General features: G+C 38.5%; 1 protein-coding gene across 9 annotated transcripts in view; it reads right to left on the minus strand.

The window, feature by feature from the left end:
- The window catches only part of ZRANB3 (zinc finger RANBP2-type containing 3), a 51,094-nt gene extending 32,385 nt beyond the window's left edge, over positions 1-18,709 (minus strand). For 3 of the 9 annotated variants that reach the window (XM_075757213.1, XM_075757210.1, XM_075757205.1), the window contains exons 1-2: positions 17,550-17,708; positions 11,352-11,510 (exon numbers count right to left, since the gene is read on the minus strand). In XM_075757213.1, the coding sequence (XP_075613328.1) occupies positions 11,352-11,503 (152 nt within the window). In that variant the 5' untranslated portion in view covers positions 11,504-11,510; positions 17,550-17,708. Of the gene's footprint in view, positions 1-11,351; positions 11,511-17,549; positions 17,710-17,807; positions 17,912-18,066; positions 18,211-18,240 lie in introns of those variants that run through there. The other 6 variants (XM_075757207.1, XM_075757214.1, XM_075757206.1 and 3 more) reach the window with 6 other exon arrangements.
- Positions 18,710-19,166: the final 457 nt, after the last annotated feature.

The raw sequence follows: 19,166 nt of genomic DNA on the forward strand, positions 1-19,166 counted from the left end.
AGAAATCTCAGCAGAAAACCTACACTGGCACTTTTCAGACATGATGTGCAAGACAAATGTTTGATATTCTGAGAAACACAGTATACTGCTGTTTACTCACTCCATCTGCCACTGTAAATTTCAATGTCTACCAATTTCATCAGTTTCAACTCACACAAAAATAATTAAAAATATATCTTATATAACTTAATTTTTTTGTAAGTAACAAGCTATCTACTTGCAATAGCTTTGCAACCATACTTCCCCCACAAGTTGTTAGGAATGGAGCAATGAAAAGAAAGGAAGAAAACAAAACAAAACCCTCAGGTCTGCACAGATTTACAAAGGGAAAAAAAGCACAAAGAGAATTATTTTTAGTGGAAACTCATGATTGTGGGGCCTTAATGCCTGTGATTTGCAGCTGGGCAAAGACATTTATTTGCAGACAAGTAATACACAATTCTAATTTTAAAATGTCCGTTTTTGCTCAATTCAAAGACTGATTTTTGTTTTCATTTAATACTCATTGTTAATTGCTTGAACTGAAGTTTACAAAACAAGTCTTTCTTTTTGCAGATTCTTTCAGAGGCCAAGTGCTTTCAGTACATTAACAATGTTTTTTGAGAACAGTTTGAAGCTTGAAATCAATTGGAATGCACAACAACCTAGTGTTGCAGGGTTTTTAAAACTCCTTACACAAATGCAGAAAATGAATAAGATTACAGCAATTAGCTACAGAGCACAGGCATTTCAAGAATAAACCAAAGACCTTCTTCAACAATATAGTATATTTAATACAAGGATATCAGAGCAAATGTACAAATATAGCAATAACGGAGAGTACATTGCATCCAAGTAGCATCTGGTAGTAAGGAAATATGGTAAAGAGGACAGGAATACAAATGTTCCTTGCCAACTTGTGCTGACAAATACAGTACTTCACAGCACATCAACTTACATTTTAGTAGAATTGCATAAATAATGAAATGTTAATTATGCCAATTCAGGCACACAGAAATCAAAGTCAGAATACGTAAGATCCTATTGCACTGTTCTTTAGCATATGTGAACTAACTATTTGGACCCTCATTCTTTCTTTCAGGATAACAAGCTAAAATGAAGAAATTCAGAGTGATTTACAAATTGCTCTGACAATTAGAAGCTGAAGAGCAATTAAAATAAAAAGCCTTAAAAATGTCAACCACAGGAACAGATGTTTTTTCCATAAAACGAGATTTTTTTTCATTAGAGTGAACTGTAGCCATTTAAATTTTGATGACTTGAGTATCTGCCGAAGAATAAGAAATTGTTGTGGTTTGCTTTTTGCACTCATTTTCAGACTGTGCTCGTAGAATCTTTGCTACTAGAGCATCCTCTGTTTTCAGGTCTATTAACTTCCGCTTAATATGTCTGAAGTTAAACTTCTTATTTAGCAGCAACAAAGTTGCTGCCTTTTAAATATTTACAGAAACTCATCATGTTGTTGCTGGTAAACAAATGGAAGCACAAAGTAACTGCCATCATTTTATCCACAACATAACCACCCTTAAAAGATAAACATGGTAAAGTGATCAACAAAGTTTTATCCTTCTTGTTTCTGCAGTACCAATACAAATAGAGATTCCACAGAAACACCCATATGCTTAAAAGTTACCTGTCTATCGTGATATTTTGCTATTTAGTTAAGTATTTACTCTCTTCTCCCACCCAATGATGAAATAGTTTTGTCATAAGTAATTTGGATTTTCTTCCTATACTTGCAATCCATACAATTGTAGTCATTCAAACATTCAACTACATACATCACAGATTGATATGAATCAGGTGCACAAAATTGTTTTTAAAGCTCCAGTTAGAGTATCTGAACATGTCAAGTCCTCTGTGATGATACAGTTAGCAACATGAATCATTTCTTTGATCCACACTGTTCATACTCAAATTTCTGAAGTGCTACAGTTTTTAAATTGCTGATTTATGGCAATTAATTAACATTGTTGATACTTGATAAAAGTTTTGACATAATACACAAGATGAGTTTATGATACAGGTAGAAATTAATAAAACTAATGTAAGTGGAAATTGAGGATATTGAAATTATTTTATGAGTTAGTACATTTAAGAGCATTCATTCTCTGCAGTTTTCACAGTTTTAGAACAAGAACCTTAAAAGATGCTTGCTTAATGTAGTTACAAAATACGAGTAGTCCAAAATTTTTTCATTAGACTCGTGCAATGAAAAAATCAAGTGTTCCCAGTTTATAATCACAACAATTAGATTTGAAACGTAAAGAACTGTCCCATCATTATAGCTCAGATCATACAGAACTTAGATATCTAATAGTTGCATTAAGCTGTTAAAAAGCAATACTTTACGTTTTGCTTTACATAATCTTAAAAATATGCCTCTATTTAAAACAAACTTCAGTATGTTCTATATTATTGCAGTCAGACAAGCTGCCAACATGAACATAAAGGTTCCATGCTGTCAAAGCAGAAGAAACAGATCTTCAGCTACATTGAAGGGACAAATATGTATTTTTGTTTCACATATTTTGACTGCAAGAAGACAGACTTCTTGTTCTCTGAAGTTCAATTAGTCATTTCCTCTCAACTGGTAGTTACCCAATCTGAGCTTCATCATTCATACCCCATCTGTTCATATGACACCTTAATAACAGCTCTATCCAAGAATATAAATCAGAGCCATGATATGCAGTTTCATATCCTGTTATAAGCTCAGCCCACATGGTCAAAAGTTTCAGAAAAGCAAGGGAAAAAAAAATCATTTTAGATGTCTCAGTTACACTTACTGTCAGCAGCAAAGTCCAATCGTGCAAAGAGCACACAGTCCATGGCAGATTCTTCCAGATTCTTTCCCATTTAATTTTTAAATGTTTCCCTTCTTCATAGTGAATCCTGTGACTACCATTTGAATCTCTGTCCATTTATCAAGGAAATCTGTTATTTTTTTCCTAACAGAAAGTATCAGAATCTCATTGGGATGCATTGCACATGCTGCTACAATCTTCCTACTATTCATAACCCTTTTGCAGTTGTAGGGTTAGCAATGGGCTTCAGACACAGTAGTATCTTTCATAAATAGAAGGGAACCACATAGCCTGGTCTCCACTAGGATTTAATAACCCTTTCATTTTGAGATGTATTAGCTTTAAAATAAAACTACATTTTCCCTTAAAATGCAAAGAGCAAAACAGGAAGCTTTGTGTGAGAACCTATCCCGGTCAGTGACTATGCATGCATAGAAGAGAGCAAGAAGTCTACTGTGTTGGTTCACCTCAGGTGCACATAGGTCCAAAACCTTATTGCTGATCCCCACACAAAAGAGAACAAATGCAAGCACCCGAGGTTATACACAAAACCCATCACTGTGTTTGAAGCTTTATTCTGAATGTAAAGAATCACATACTTTAAGGAAGCACACAAAGCTGGATAAGTCCAAACCCCAGAACCAGACATTCATGAGTTCGCACGCACTATCAAAACAGTCTTGTAAAGGTATCATGCACCATGCAAAGGTGCACTTACAGATTCTTACTACAGTAAACCTTGGAGAGGAACCAGAAGTTAGCAAAAAACAGGTGAAGGAACTAAGGAAGAATCTAAAACCTAGCCCTATGAAAGCTCTGGTCAGGAAAGTTCTGCCTCTGGAAGGACAGAAAGCAGAATTTTTCAAACCTCAAAGAGCACAGAAAGAGGTCCTGATTGTGTTGATGTCAAGAAGATTGGTACCAACTTTGTAAAGCAGAAGGAGAGGCAGATCTTCAAAATTTTAAGCAGATGAGTTGATTGGGGAAGCAGAAGGAAATTGAGGCTAAGCTCATGTGGCATACGTCATATAGCCACACAGAAATAGTCTGCATCAGGAAGAGGTTAATACTAAAACAGCTTCATAAAATGAGTTTCAGGGAAGGAAAAATTTTAAATGAAAATAATTTCTATTTCTGTGTGTCTGGGTTACATTCAGGTCACCCCTTTTGAAATGTCAGCAATATTAACTAAGCAAACAATACAGTTAAAGTTTCTTACATTAATTATGGTTACTTCAGCAAGGCATCTTTGCAAAGACAAAGAATCTCATTTTGAACTTTACTCTTGCAAGAATGCCGATTAACACTGGCATATATCTAAGGTCTATATAACCAAGAAATCTACCAAGTCATACAGTGCTACAGGTTTCTTGTAACTACAGAAATATTTTGCAATAATATCCTCTAGACAGTTCTGCTTCCTTACACCGAGGATTAAAAGCTATAGGGGTAGAGCAATCCAATACAACTATTGCTTGCTGTGGGGATAATTTAACTTTTTGATTAATTTTCAACAGCTATTTATCCAGAAAAAAATAATTAGAATCGCAGGTAACTTTTTCAGAACAAACTCCTTCAATTTTAAATGCACTTTCTGAGACAAACAGCCAGCAGTAGCAATTCATTTCTTAAAACACTGAAAAATTGTTACTACCTAAACAAATTAAAGCTGTTTTTATTAATGCAGTCTTTGGAACATGTTGTACAGAGGAAGCTCGCATCTTTCTTTCACTAGTGTGGGTGTCCTGATATTCTTGGGATTCTCACCTACTCATGTGAGTCAGTTTTATATAACGCTACAACATACAATTTACCTCCTACTCACAAGCCAACACTTTAGCACTAACATCTTAACCAAGGGTTATTTAAGGAATCTGAACTTAGTACATTTTTATATAAAACTGCGCAAGCAACCATTACATATGTGTGTCAGTAATCACTGCACGTAGTCCTAAAACTAGAACAAAGAGAGCTGACTTCCTTGCAAAAATAATCAAGGTTGTTTCACCAAAAATAGAGCCCCAGAAGATTTAAGCTAGATGATACCCTTGCTCTTGAACCACACTAGGCATTTTAAAAAACCTAAATAATAAAGAATCAACCTTCAATTTAATGTAATATGCACTAAATTGCCACATGTGCAGTGTTAAAGATTCTCTAAAGAAATGTAGAGGAAAATGGTTGTGCTGTCTTGTGCTTTTCTCCAACAGTCCTCAACATGTAGCTGAAAAAACAACTAAAATGCTTTATTAAGATCTGAAATCTATGAGAGAACATTTGCCAACATATGTTAGTATTTTAGTTTTGACAAAGATGCATGGAATAACACATATCAAAGTGGTCAAGTTGAAGGTTAAGCTCAGACACTTAATAGGTTTATAGAATATATTAATTGAACTGTTAACTGATAAAAATTCTAGTCAAGAAGACACCTAACAGTGATAGTGAAAACTCTACCCATTCAGTCACTGGCTTCAGAGACAAATTGGTTCACCAGCTGACTCAATGCAAGAAAAATTTACTTCAGTTAATTAGAACAGTTGGAATAACACCAACTGCTTTCAACTACTGACAATCTAGGCTACAAACCTTAACCTCAGTATTAATTTGCGTGACTGAAATACCTGTGATCAACATTAGCTCTTCCTTAGTATGTAGTCTAGTGACTTTCAGTGAAATGTGGGTACTTACTACTTTTCCAATAAGCACTGCTTTCCCCAGTGACCCTCCCCCTGCAGTGAGCTGCACTGCAAGAGCTGCAGACAACTACTCTCTTCACGTCTTCCTCCTTTAAAGTGAGCTGAACCAGGCTACGGGGAAAAGAATTACCTAGAAAAGTGTCTCATCACTAGTTTCTCCATTTTTAATTGTTCCCAGATTCAATATCTTTTCCCTCCAGTACCCCAAGCTCTCAAAGCCAGTGTTTAGTTTACTCCTACGCTTGGTTCCTTCTCCATGCCAATACTTCAAAATACTTCCGTACCTTCCAAATACTTCAAAAACAACGATCCATTCAACTGTTGACAGAATATCTCACTTCTTTTCTGACATACATCTCTGAACTAAGCAATTCTGCTGATCTTTTCTATGTTAATTTACCTCCTCTAACTTGTCCCTTCTTCAACACAAGTGCAAAGACATCATAAAGCATGTGAATTTCAATTGTTTATCCAGCTACCTTTGGGGTAGTTTTCACTTTTGCCCATGTTCTTCCTCTCCTTCCATTAAGTCAGTCAGAATTTGACTCATACTAGTTTAACACCATATTTTTTCTCACTTGCATTAAAGTGGCTTATCTCACATACTCAAAACTGAGCACTTTAATTCTGCCCTCTCCCTGATGCTTATAGTTAAACACACCGATTTTTCATTGTGGATTCTCCCGCTGCAAACTTTCATTGCACACAGCTAACACTAAACTCATTTCCCCTCTCTTCATCACTGCTGACAACCTATTACCTGCACTTGTAGTCTTCATGTCACTTGGTTCTTCTTTTCCATTCTAACAAATTGTGCCCTGCATTTTTAAAAATCTGTATTTTCTTCTTTATTCCTGCTGCTAAAAGTCCACATTTAAGCCCAGGTAATTTCTCAGATTACTACCATTGGGTTTTTTTCTGTTCTTAAATCTTTTAACTCCACACAGTTCCTTTCCTGAATTACATTCTACATTCACTTACTGACAATGCATTTTTCATTCCATTTGAACTGCCTCCCAGTTCCTCCAGCATCACTTCCAAACAACCCTCCTTGGCCATGAAAGCTCTGCAGAATTTGGCTCATTCATACTTCCTGCATCTGAATCTCATTCTGTGAGCTAGCATCTTCATTTAATCATTTCTCTCTCCTTTGACACTTCTCAGATGTGAAATGTACTCTGAAACATTACAAATCGTCTTTAAAAAGAGAAACCTTCCTTTAAAACCATAGTACTCACAGAGCTAGTCCATATTTAATTGCTGAAATGTATTAACTGTTTGATCCTCTACATATTCATTAAATAGCCATTCTGTTCTTTTTCCCCAAGGATTACTTTTCAGCTTTGTTTTCTAAGACTGGAAACAACTGCTCATCATTATGATGCAGGGCTTAAGGACTCAGATTTATTACAGAATTATAATCATTTCATAGACCTAAAATGAGTTGTTGAGTATTTTGGAATAAAAGATTTCTTTCTTACTTTAGCAAGAGACTTATGCCTTGTTCACATATCTTTTTCAGGGTATCTAACCACAATCTACTGAGACTAGAGACAGAAATCACATTAAGAAGTTACAATTATTTTTATTCCTAGTTCTTTTTGATCTGAAGATCTACAAATAATGGAGACACTTGTTGATGGCATTTGATGCTTCAAGTCACTAAGTAGAAATTAAAATAAAAATGAAACATCAATACAAATATTCCTAGACATGACTAAAAAAACCCCAACACCCCCCCAAACCCAAATGTGAATGGAATTTCATTTTCTAACATGCAAATTTAATTAATTCAACACCTATTAAAGTCAGTGTGACAAAACCAGAACGACTAAGTAGATCTCTGAAAAGAGACTATGATTAACATCATTCATTCTGTTTTTGAATTCATCTTCATGTTAAATTCTGAACTCTCCATCTTAAGATCAAATTGGTCACAAGTTTAATAACAAGAATTCAGATTAACTCCAGTCTCACAACAACAGTGATACTACAACATTTGGAGTTATTAAAGGATATTCTGTTTGGTACTTATACGTTCTACATCCTTACCTGCAGCATATAAGAATGATATATAGTCGTTGTTATGTACTTACAGGGAAATAGTCAGAATATTCACTAAGATTTTCAGCAACTTATTCAAAATAAAATGGCCCAATATTAATAAAGCTTGAAGAAAAAAATCTTCTTATAGATGTCCTCCAAAAATACTGATGTCAAAACCAATATAGTGATAATTACAGATAGCTATAGGTCCAGAAAATATGAACTTTCCATGTCAACCATTTCTGTTACATTTTTCTTTCTTTAGAAATCAATGGTTAATGTTTTCACTGTGTAAATGAAGTTGTATGCTACTTGCTTAAGTTAAACTAAGATGTTAAGTAAACTAATAAGCTAATAGTGTTTTTGAGGACTTATAATAGAGATGAAAACAGCAAAGCAAAATTCAACTGAAAGTAACGACGCCATATCTCCCAGAAGAGAAATACTGAGAAATAATACTGGGGGACAATCCAACAGTAGCCTGTAGAATATTTTTGTTAAGTGTTCCTTTAAACTATGTAGCTGATTCTGGGGGAAAAAAAAAAAAAAAAAAAGAAGAAGAAAGAAACAGACTACTTTAGACAATGGTAAAAAGCAGTTGGTCTTGCATTTCATCACAACACAGACTTGCAACAACCTATGACCTTTTCAAACAAAGGACAGAAAAATTAGACATAGACAGTAACAGATATGTAAACATGCATCTAGGCTTAGTCCTTCAAAATGGAAAGGGAAGAAAAAAAAAAAAATCTATTTTCTTCTCTGAAATTTTCTTATTCATAGCTACTATCAAAGACAAGAGACCAAAGAAAATAAATACACTGAAAAAGCAAATTAATCAGTAATCATGGATCAAAAAAACTAGTAAAGATAAAAGCAAAGTAAAACAAAAGCTCTGGTAACTTAAAAAACCAATACCAGACAGAAATCAACAGTGGCATTATACAGAAGGAGAAAGATAGATTAATAGACGACATAAAACCCAGAACCAAACTCAGTAAAAATTACAAAAATAAGAATGAAAGGGAAAAACAGTTAAACAAAAGTGTAAGAGAAAAAGACCTACTGTTCTAGCACAAACTAAAATGTGCATGGAAGCAAACGTAGACTGAATGTATTCTCTCTTATTATATCAGTTTCCAAAAGTTAGAAATGTAACTCCCTTAGTCACTAAACTCAAATGGAAATGATACCTTTCACACTAACTCAATGGCTAATACAGAAGAATCACCTGATTCAGGCTATCTAGTTCAGAGTCTGGACAAAGAAAGCTTAATCTCTTCCTCAAGGTCTAAAAAATTCTATTAATAGACACATTTCCAATCCTCCCTATCCCTGCCCAATGCACTGAACATGTAGACTATAGGGTGGGGTTTTTACGTATAAAATAGTTTTCAAGGACACAATTTGTGTGTACTCATTTTTTCTGCAAATTAACGTTTGAGATTATAAAGACCAAACATTGTTTCCATCACTAAGTACCTATTCATTCTCAACTGCACTTCTGAAGAATAATCTCTAGTAAGGAATAAGCAGCCATGCAGTTATTTATCTTTAAGGCATGTCTGTGAGCTAAAAGGTATCTCAGCATATGTTGAACTATACACTGTCTTGTTGGCTCTAGAATTATTATTTGCTAGAAAAGTGTTAGGCAGTCTCTGTTGGTCTAGACAATGCCTTTGGAACATCTACTGAAAAAGCCTTTGATTCATTTACTAATGAATCAAAAGCACAAATCACAACAGCATATTTATTTCAAGCTCTGGGAAAAGACAAGGGAATTAATAGCTTACTCCCAGCCCCTTCCACGCAAGAAATAAAAGTTTGTTGTAATAATAAGTCCCTTTTCACACTGGGTGCTTGTCTGACCTGAGATAATATTAATTGAATCTCTTCAGCCAACAACAGAACACTTTCTCTACACCAGTTTCCTGCCACTAGAGCAAAGCACAGATTAAGTGATCACTGCAAAGAGAGTGCATAGCCTGAGGGAGAGAAAAAAAGAAGAGCCAAGATGCACATACTGCTTACTTCAAGTCCTATGTTTGTATGTTTTTAAAACTAGATAAGACACTTTTCTATAAAAGTACCAGATCCTGCTAAAATATACCACTGGGAACACTGAAAGAAGGCTTCAATCATTATGAAGTGCACAAAAGGGAAAGACTTGGGTGAGCCAAGGGCTGACAAACTAATAAGAATATTCAGCTACAAGCAGAGGCTCTTGTTCTCTGTTTTAGGACAGAAAGAAAATCAGATTTCCTGAGCAAGGGACAGATTTAAAAAAATACTCCTCGGGAAAGTTTGACTTAATACATTTTACTTTATGTAGAGGCTGGCTGAGAGTGTGCACGCAATTCCTCAATTTGACTCAGCTAACATACAGAATTTGCTGTGCCAGGGAATGAGATTTCTTGCAATCACGATGAAAATACTTTCATACGCATGCCACAGTAAAATCAACGGTGCCGTATTACTCAGTCTTTTGTTAGTGAAGGGTTTCCAGAAATGAAAACAACATAAAGCCCATAACCTTAATGAAAATAATATAATTCCCCCCTTGACAGAGAGTCATTAGCCTAGGTATTCCAAACCTTTTTAGATACTTATTGCAGACAATTGTTACTTCTCAAACAAAAAGAAGAAATATCTGATTAAAAATTACCTAGTCCTACAGTTAAGCTGCTTCTGGAGGAACTTCTATATTGTGTAATAGGCTGCAAAAGATTACGCTTTTCAAATACATCCACTAGCCTACACTAATTAACATTAAAGAAACTATGCACATTTAATGTCTTCTGTTATTTCACTATTTGTATATACAAAAGCATCTCAGTTGCATACTATATAAACCTCACTTCCCCTTATTAGAATCTTTCACCTTTAGAAAAAGAGGTGCACGTTTCTTTTCTCCTGCAAAAAATTTCACAAACATTAGCAAGCAACTCCCTTAGACCCTAAGCCTCTTGTTCTAGGCAAGATGATGAAATTATCAGAAACTAACTTCATCTTTCTTTAAAACCTAAGCTACAATAATTTAATTTGTGCCAGACATCTAAAATGTCATTACTTTCCAAAAGAACAACATACAGTAGTTTCACACCTTTAGGTTGCAATTGCCTAAATTTTCTAAAATTTATAAATGTGGAAATAGCACTTCCCTTCCCTCTTCTTTGCCCCTGTAACTCAGTAACAGGCTCTTACTCAGCAAAATATTTCCAGCCTCTGCTGCATAAACTATTTTTCCGATTTATTAGGTACTTAATTGTTGAATGCCTGCTCTATCAGTTGTTGCACTTGCTAACTGAGCACTCTGTAAAGGCTTCTTCTGCTCTGCTGTTGCAGCTCAGTGAGCTCCAGAACACTCTGATTACATGCCAGAATTGTACTAAGTTTAAAATAGAATACCACACAGATGCATCAAGATCTGTTAGTCATTCTCTTAACAGCTCTACCACGCCATTAAGAACTAAAGAAACAAATGTGAATTAACTTATTTTAAGAATTCTCTATTAACATGACAAAAAGGATGGTCCTACTGATATCAACCTCTTCTTACATGAAGAGATCTTTGATACTACAATCCTCCTTTGCAAAAATGGATCATTAAACATTTCTTCATCCTCTGGGGAAAAACCAAAACCATCCCTCATTTTAAACCACATAATCTTATAGTTTAGAAAAGATTTCTGTAAGGTAACTCACCTAAGAGCTCCTGGTATTGCATAGCCTTTGTAAAAACTAATTTACATTTACCTAAAATAATTATTTTTAGCATATGATACAATAAGAATTTTACCTGCCATTTCTCTGAAGTGCAAATATGATTCCTTTCTCCTGAAAAGGAAGCAGTTTCTTTCTCAGTCTTTCAGGTAGAAAGGACAGCTTAGCATCAACATTTTCTGAATAAGAAGCTTCAAGTGTAGGTGTTTCCTGGAATGTACTAGCCATGTTGAACCTAAGGGAAACAAAACAAAACAAAACAAAACAGTCTTACTTAAAAGACAAGTCTGCAATACATTACAGAATAAAGCTTCATGGACCAACAATAATCACTGCGTCTTGAACTATTCAATATCTACCCAATTTTTCTCAAATCTTGAGAAATCTTCCTAGGAAGGATAAAATAAGGCAGGTGACGGAGGAAAAGCCCACCACCTCAGTATCAATAAAATATTCTAACTATTCCAGTATGAAGAGGTCAGCAGGTATCACTTCACTGGTGCTATGAAATAGTTATTTAAGAAAGTTCCCTATTCATGGAGGAAAGTTATTGGCCATTCAAATAGAGTTTACTTATAGACATTGAAATATAACTCCTTTAGTAAACATCTTTCAGTAAAGTTACAGAGAAAAAAGGTTATTTAATCTTCTGATGATGGAACTAACAGCTTTCTACAATTTTTAATCCTAAGAATCAAATCCAGAAAAAAGGACAAAATACACCCAGTTTGGAGGAAATAAAAAAAAAAGAAAAAAAGACAAAGAAGAAAAAAAAAAAGAAACTTTATTCCCCTCAGAAAGAAACAGTCTTAAACCACAGAATTAATCAATGAAAATTCTCATACTGTGCTTCAGACTAAAAATGTGCATTCTTCATTCATTTTGTCCAAGGGGGCAGGATCAGAGAATAAATATTAATTTTTGTTCTCCCAATAGACTTTAAACAAACAAACATTTAAACTGCTCAGTAGCAGTGTGCTAACTAAACATGAAGAAAGCAACAAACTTTTACATCAAAGCATTACCTAATTATTTTCGATTCATGGCCTGAGAGAGGAGCAGGATTACCTTAACAATTACAGGAACAAAGAATATCAGCCAAAATATGCTTCCTGTATTGTTAACAGTAGATATTGTACCACCAGCTTTGACAGCAAAATTCTGAACATGTTGCACTCAGATTTGTTGATAATGACATATTCCTGAAGTAACCTGGAAGAAGTCAGATACGATTTGGTGGGACGAACCATTATATTCATAAGAAGAAATGTGCTGAGCTAAATGGTCATTTGCTTCAAGGATCTGCAGGACTAAGTAGCTTGCTTTTTTACGGTGACTGGTTACAAAGATAGAAGTGGGGACAATGCAACCAGTTAATCAACTTAATAAAGCATGATCATGCAAAAGAGAGTTTGCAACAGTTTCCTTCTATTGTGATGGAGTACAGGTGAGGAGATAAAACAGTTTGATTCAGATGAAACTATATGCTACAGTGAAAGCACAGTACGTCTGTATTCCTGAATAATTCCATTTATGAAATTTTATTTACAAAACTTGATGTACACTCCTCCAGCTGAAGTTACGTTCTCTTCAGTGAGGAGAAGCTAGCTATAACTGCACTATATCTACCTATAGCCCAGGTTGAAAGAGCCTGGGCTTTCATTCTAGCGCAACTATACTGACATCTTCTAACGCGTCATCTTCCACAGGCCTACATTAGACTAAAACTGAGAAATCCTTCCACTGGGATGGGAGAGGGGGTTCCCACTGGAAGTTTTCCAAGACGGTGGGAACTGCCTGGCCCCCGAGAGCCCCTCTCCATGGTGCTTACCCCGGCGGCGGCTCGGCCGCGGCGGAACGCGGCGCACCGAGCTCTTGGCCGTGGTGCTGCAAGATGCAGAGCGGGGATGCGGGAGTGGGATTCGCTGAGCCCCTGCTGTACACCTCTCGCATTGCCAAGTCCCGTCCTGTTTGACAGTTAATATTGTCTTAAAATCAGGGAGATCCAAAGAAAAAGGTAAAGAATAGAGGGCTAGAGAGCACTGCAAAAATAAGTTACTGGGAAGTTGCCGCTTCTGGAGCAAAATAAAAAATAGGCACTGTCAGTACTGAGACAAGTATCCTTGTCTCAAAAATATGTAACTCAAGGACCTAAAACCTGATGTTACTCACTGGATGAATGCAAGTGATTCACACAGCAATAAGAACTCCATGGCTGGAGAGAGGCTGCTGTTGTGCTTCCAATAGCACAAACAAGGTATAGAAAGGTATAGAAAGCCCAGTTCTCAAGTAAGTCTGGTACTATCAGGAAAAAGACAGGATCTTTTCCCCCTTGATTCCTATCAGGTCATGCACTCAAGGTGCTAACCTAACAAGAGACAAGCCCAGTGCTGCTAAACCTCCTCCTGACACAAACTTCTGACTAAAGACCTTCTAGAATATAACCAGTCCAAAGATAAAGAGGGATACTTTTTTAATGTCAATGAAATAGCCAGTTATAGAGAAAGGAAATCCGGATTTCTTTTGAAAACCAGACATTCTGTGTCAAGTAAATGTGATTACACTATTGACTGCGGCTTTTTTTTTTTCCCCTCCATTTTTATAAGTGGAATGTCTCTCTTATCTTTAAAGAAACAATATTCTTATACCTTGGGCTTCCGGAATATTCCATAACAGATAAAAGCATTACGATCAGTATCAAGGCTCTTTGATGCATGTCCATCACTGAAATTTGCTTAACATAAGAAGGAAAGCTTCTGGCTTGCTCCGTATACCCAAAAGATGCATTTCACACAAAAGAAGGCATAAAGCTCTGGTAAATACCCACTTCATCTCTCAGTTGAGCAAACAGCAATGTTTCAGCTCTAACTGTTGGGAAAGCAATCATAATCCTTCAATAGTTCTATCACAATATTTTCCAGAGTTGTGGAGGTTTTTTTCTTTAAAAGTTGATTAAGGTACTTCAAGATTGCTGGCAAAAACAAACACTAAACATTTCTGTAGAGCCAACATTAAACAAATATGCCGCAGGATTGGTGGACTCAAAACTGTTCAACACTCAGTTCTGTGATTCAGCCCTAAAGAAAATTTCTGACTCATTTTCTGTGATGATTTTCTATGCTATAAAAGAAGAGATGATATACGTCTGATCAGCTTGCTACATAGCTTGTTGCAACATGAGAATGAAATATTGACATAACTAACTTTGTGTTGAACTAGATTATGACAAGATTCTTTCACTGAAACATTGAATAAATCCCATGCAGTTTCAGAAGCATAAATCTGAGTTAGAGAAGGTACATATGATTCATCAGTACATAGCAATATTACCATAAAAAATGTTTCTGGATCAGTCACTAATAAGGTTAAAACTGACTTTGCAGGTTTATCTTAAAAAGTAGCAACACAGAAAGCACTAACTACCAGATACGCACAAGTTTTTATTTTTTTCTCTAGGTGAATAATTAAAGAAATGCATGGTGAATAATTAAAGAACTCCACATGCAACCAACAATGACCATTACAAAAACATATACAATGACTAGTGTGAGCGCAAGACAGGACAGTAATATGAGTTGTGCATTTCTAAACCTTTCACACATTGCTCCTTGGCAAGGTAGTGTGCATAACTACATTACCCCAATATTCTCCTACTTATCAACTTTATGCTCCAGTCCTTTGCATGTACCTTATCTACACTATTATTTTAACTTGGACTACAAGCTTTCAAAGATGGACTTTGCCATCTGCTGTGCATATATAATCTACCACTCTTGCAGTTGATTACTATGGAGTTCATGGCAAGTAAAAAATACCTCAGGTAAAATATTTGATGCTTGAGATATGATTGCCTGAGGACACGCACTTCAGAATTAAGTTTTAAGAACTTAAGACCACTAAAATATACTACTATTTCTTTTAAAGTAACACTTACATAGTTCTTTCCAAACCTTTTAAGTTTACTTCAACTATTGTAAACATGCGCTTTTTAATGATCATACAAAAAAAAAAAAAATCACATCCTGAAGATTCAAAGATCTCTGTCATGATTTATGACTAAACAGCAGTGATAAAAAACCCATATTCAGTCTATATTCATGCCTGCAGCACTGTTTTATGATATCCAGAGTCATAGAAGGCACTATGAAAGGTATATTGACCCTATGAAAGATTTATTTGGGCCGTGTAGAAAATGAGAATAAACAGTGATGAAACAAGACAGAGAAAGAAATTAATTCTACCAAATTACCTTTTATTGGTTTGCTAAAGTAATAATTATACTGGGAATCAATGCCCTACTTGTGTATAATGACTTTGGCAGTGGTGGTCATTTATATTTTGTTTTGAGACAGATCAATTAGGTACACCACTGTAGTAACATCAACAAATTAAACAGCGCTTTTTTTAAAAAAAAAAAATTTAGTCAGTGTAGCAGAAGACCAGTTTGTGTCTGTTTTTCTACCCATTGCAGACTAAGAAGATCTAAGAAGAGAGAAAGATTAGTGCACGTTTTCGCAAACTACATTTTTTTTATTTGTTTCTGTGTCCTTAATATGTTGTAATACGCATCGTGTCAACCTTCCCATGTCTCTAGATCACAAGCTCTGGAACTTCAGTTTTCTCAGACAAAATACACCTAAAAGGTTTGGTGCGGAGACCTAACTTTTCACTCAGAGTCCATTCAGCTACAAAAGTTTTATGAGTAAAAAAATTAAAACTGTACAGTATTTTCTGAAGTGTTTTAAAGGAAATAAAGGACGAAATAGCTGAATTACTAAACCCAGTAACTTTTAATCTAAAATTGCTTTAGTATCTCAGGACTAGCTAGAGGAAAATTATGCCAACTTTTAAAAGCAGGAGCAGGGAAGACTCATGAAACTACAGTATGATGCATTTATAGGGCATAAAAATCAGTAAAAGTTATGAAGTGTAGAACTTGTGAACACCAGGATAACTGTGTCTATTTGGAGGGAGTCAATACACCTTTTGTAAAGGTGAGTCTTATCTTCCAAGTTTATTGACATTTTTTTGAAGGGAATCTACAACAATGTACCTATAAATTGGTCGATGTAGTCCGGTTTCTGCTATTTTTCAAAATTAATTAAATTAAAACAGAATAAGTTTTATAAACATATTTGTACAGTAATTATAATTTCCAGGAAAACTTTCGAGAAAGTCCCTCAAACTTTTACAAAAACTGAGCTGCTATGTGAAAAAATGCACTGACACTTTTTTTTTTAATACAATCAAGTAGACTGTTTATATACAAGAGAAACAACACCAGCAATATTTCAAAGGAATCTGCTCCAACTTCTATTATGTTCAACGAATTCATAAGTGATCTGGAAAAATAACCAACCACTGAGGAATAAGGGCAGTGTAAATACTAGTAAAATAAAATTTTTTAAAAAAATTAAAGATCCAGAATTCTTTCTGTCATTACTGCTGCTATACTGCATTTCACTACAGACGCTTATCCTTCCCGAGATACGTATTGAGACCCAACTTGTTGAGGACATTACCCCAGGTGATATGTTTCTTTATTGCAAGGTTGAATGCAAGACTGACAAGAACTTCAAGAATGACTAAGTTTTGCAATAGCTGTTTGTCAAGACAAGCTGGTAATATAATGTAAACCCACTAATTATTTTTACAGACCAATATGTATAGTTTTTAATGCAGCTCAGTAGCAGATGCCTAAAACAAATGAGTATTTCCATCAAGCATATTTGCTTCATAAATTTCATCTTGATGGTCCTAACTGCTCCATGACTGTATGTACAATAAAACTTAATAGGGAATTTAAGGTTCTAAGAAAATCATAGGACCCTGGTTGATTGATTCATCAATCATTTTTCCACCAGTGGAATAATAAAGAATTGAAAAACTACCCAAGCAATTAGAATACAGCATTTTAAGTGTTTCTCTCCCCAGTCCAGTTGAGGAGGGGAGTAATAGAGTGGCTTTGGTGGGCACCCAGCCTCCAGCCTGGGTCAACCCACCTGTATTACAAGAAAAAGCAATCAGAACAAAGGACATCACAAGACTCTGTAGCACACAAGTTCTTCCAAAGGCTAGCAGAGGAGAACAGACACGTTAATACCTGCCTAGGGGCATTATTTTTTTTTTTTTTACTTATGCAATTCCTTGCACACAGCAGCACCCTGCGATAGCAGAACTACCTGAGCACATGCTGCGATAACCCAACAGCCAGGGTGAGCAGAACTAGCAAGACCTTCCAGCACAAACATGGCTGAGAAAGAACAAGAGTCACCTGGAAGCTCACCCCTTTACAAGGGGTGACTCCCACCTAGGGCATCCCCCGACGCCGCTCAGTAGGAAGCCCCTCAGCTCCTTACATCCCAGTCCACCGCGGGGCCAGGCCGCGCTTTAAGCCCAGCCTCCACACGCAAGGCGGGACCCAGGCCGCCCCCTCACAACCGCCCCCCACCTCCTCCCAGGCCACTGCGCATCACACCACAGCGCAACCACACGGAACAGGCTGGAAACGGCCCCTCCCGCTCCCTACTACCCCGAGGAGCCGCTCACAGGCGAGGACCGCTGAGCCAGGCCCCGTCGCGTTCCTCACGGCTCCGACCGCCACCACCCCACGTCACCGCGGGCTCTGAACTCAAACCGCCGCCACCCGGAAATGACGCGGAACCTGAGGGGGGGGGGAGGGGAGCGCACGCGCGGACGCAGCCGCGCGCTTCCCGCCGCAGCCCGTCGCGCGCGCGGGGCTTCCGGGCCCGGGGACCGTTTTTTCTTTATGCTTTTTGTTGCCTCCTCACCCCGTCTCTCTTCCCCGGGAGCGAGTTAAACGGCATGTTCCTGCCTGGCGGTGCCTCGTACCGGCCCCTGCTTCGCTCGGATGGTGCGCGTTGGCGGGAGGGTGTGCGGGGGAGAGAGGGAGAGCTGAGGGAGCCGGAGGGGGCGGAAAGGGGGAAGGAAAACAGCGCGGTTACCTCACGGTAGAGGCTGTTTCGAGAGGGGCCGGTTGGCTGGGAGGAGAGGGTAGCAGGCGCAGAGATGGCGTTAAGGGCTGAGGTGAGCGAGGAGCCCGCAGGACGGGGCGCCGCGGCCAGTGTCGCCCGCCCTAAAGGTTGGCGGAAAGCGCCGCTGAGGGCTGGAGCCAGGGCGAGGGGCCCGGAGGGTGGAAGGGTGCACGTCCGAACCGGGACTACAGCTCCCAGCCTGCCCTGCGCCGGCCCGGTCGGGGGTGCGGGCGCTTCGTGGGCCTGCCGGGAGGGCTAACGGGGGGCAACCCAGCGGGGTTGGGGGTGCTGCTGCTCGGGGTAGACCGCATCCCAGGCGGCAGCGGACCTGCTCGGGCGCGTTACGGTCAGAGGAGGGCTGCCGCCGCCCGGGGGAGGGAGGCCGAGGAAGAGGCCACACGCGGGCTGTCATTAGCCGCGGGAGCAGTACGTCTGCGCGCCACCGCGCTGCCAGTGGTCGTCGGCGGGCCACAGTGGGCGGGCGGTGAGGTGCCGGTCTCTGCGCCGAGATGGGGTTCTTATTGGTGGTCACGGCCGCCTGTCAACGCAGCGGCGTTCCTCGATTGGCTGTTGTTATCTGGGCGGGCTTGCGCCCGCGTAAGCGCTGAGAGGCATCACTCACCGGTAGCGCCGGGGGAGAGCGCCACGCTTCTAATTGGCCCGCGCGGCCGTTAATCATTAGCATTCTGCGCGGCTATTGGCGGCGGTGGCGCAGCGGGGCGGGCCTTTTTCCCCGCCGCGGCAGCAGGAGGAACCCGGGCGGCTGTCGGGGCTGGCAATGGGTTTAAGCGCCCCTCGTGCGTGAGCCCGCCGCCGCCGCGCCGGCCTCAGCCCGCCGGCCGCGCTGCTGCGGTAAGGAGCCCGCTGCCCCGCCGGGGAAGGCGCCCCTGCGGGCG

The sequence above is a fragment of the Balearica regulorum genome, chromosome 6, assembly GCF_011004875.1.
Source record: "Balearica regulorum gibbericeps isolate bBalReg1 chromosome 6, bBalReg1.pri, whole genome shotgun sequence".
NCBI lineage: Eukaryota > Metazoa > Chordata > Aves > Gruiformes > Gruidae > Balearica > Balearica regulorum.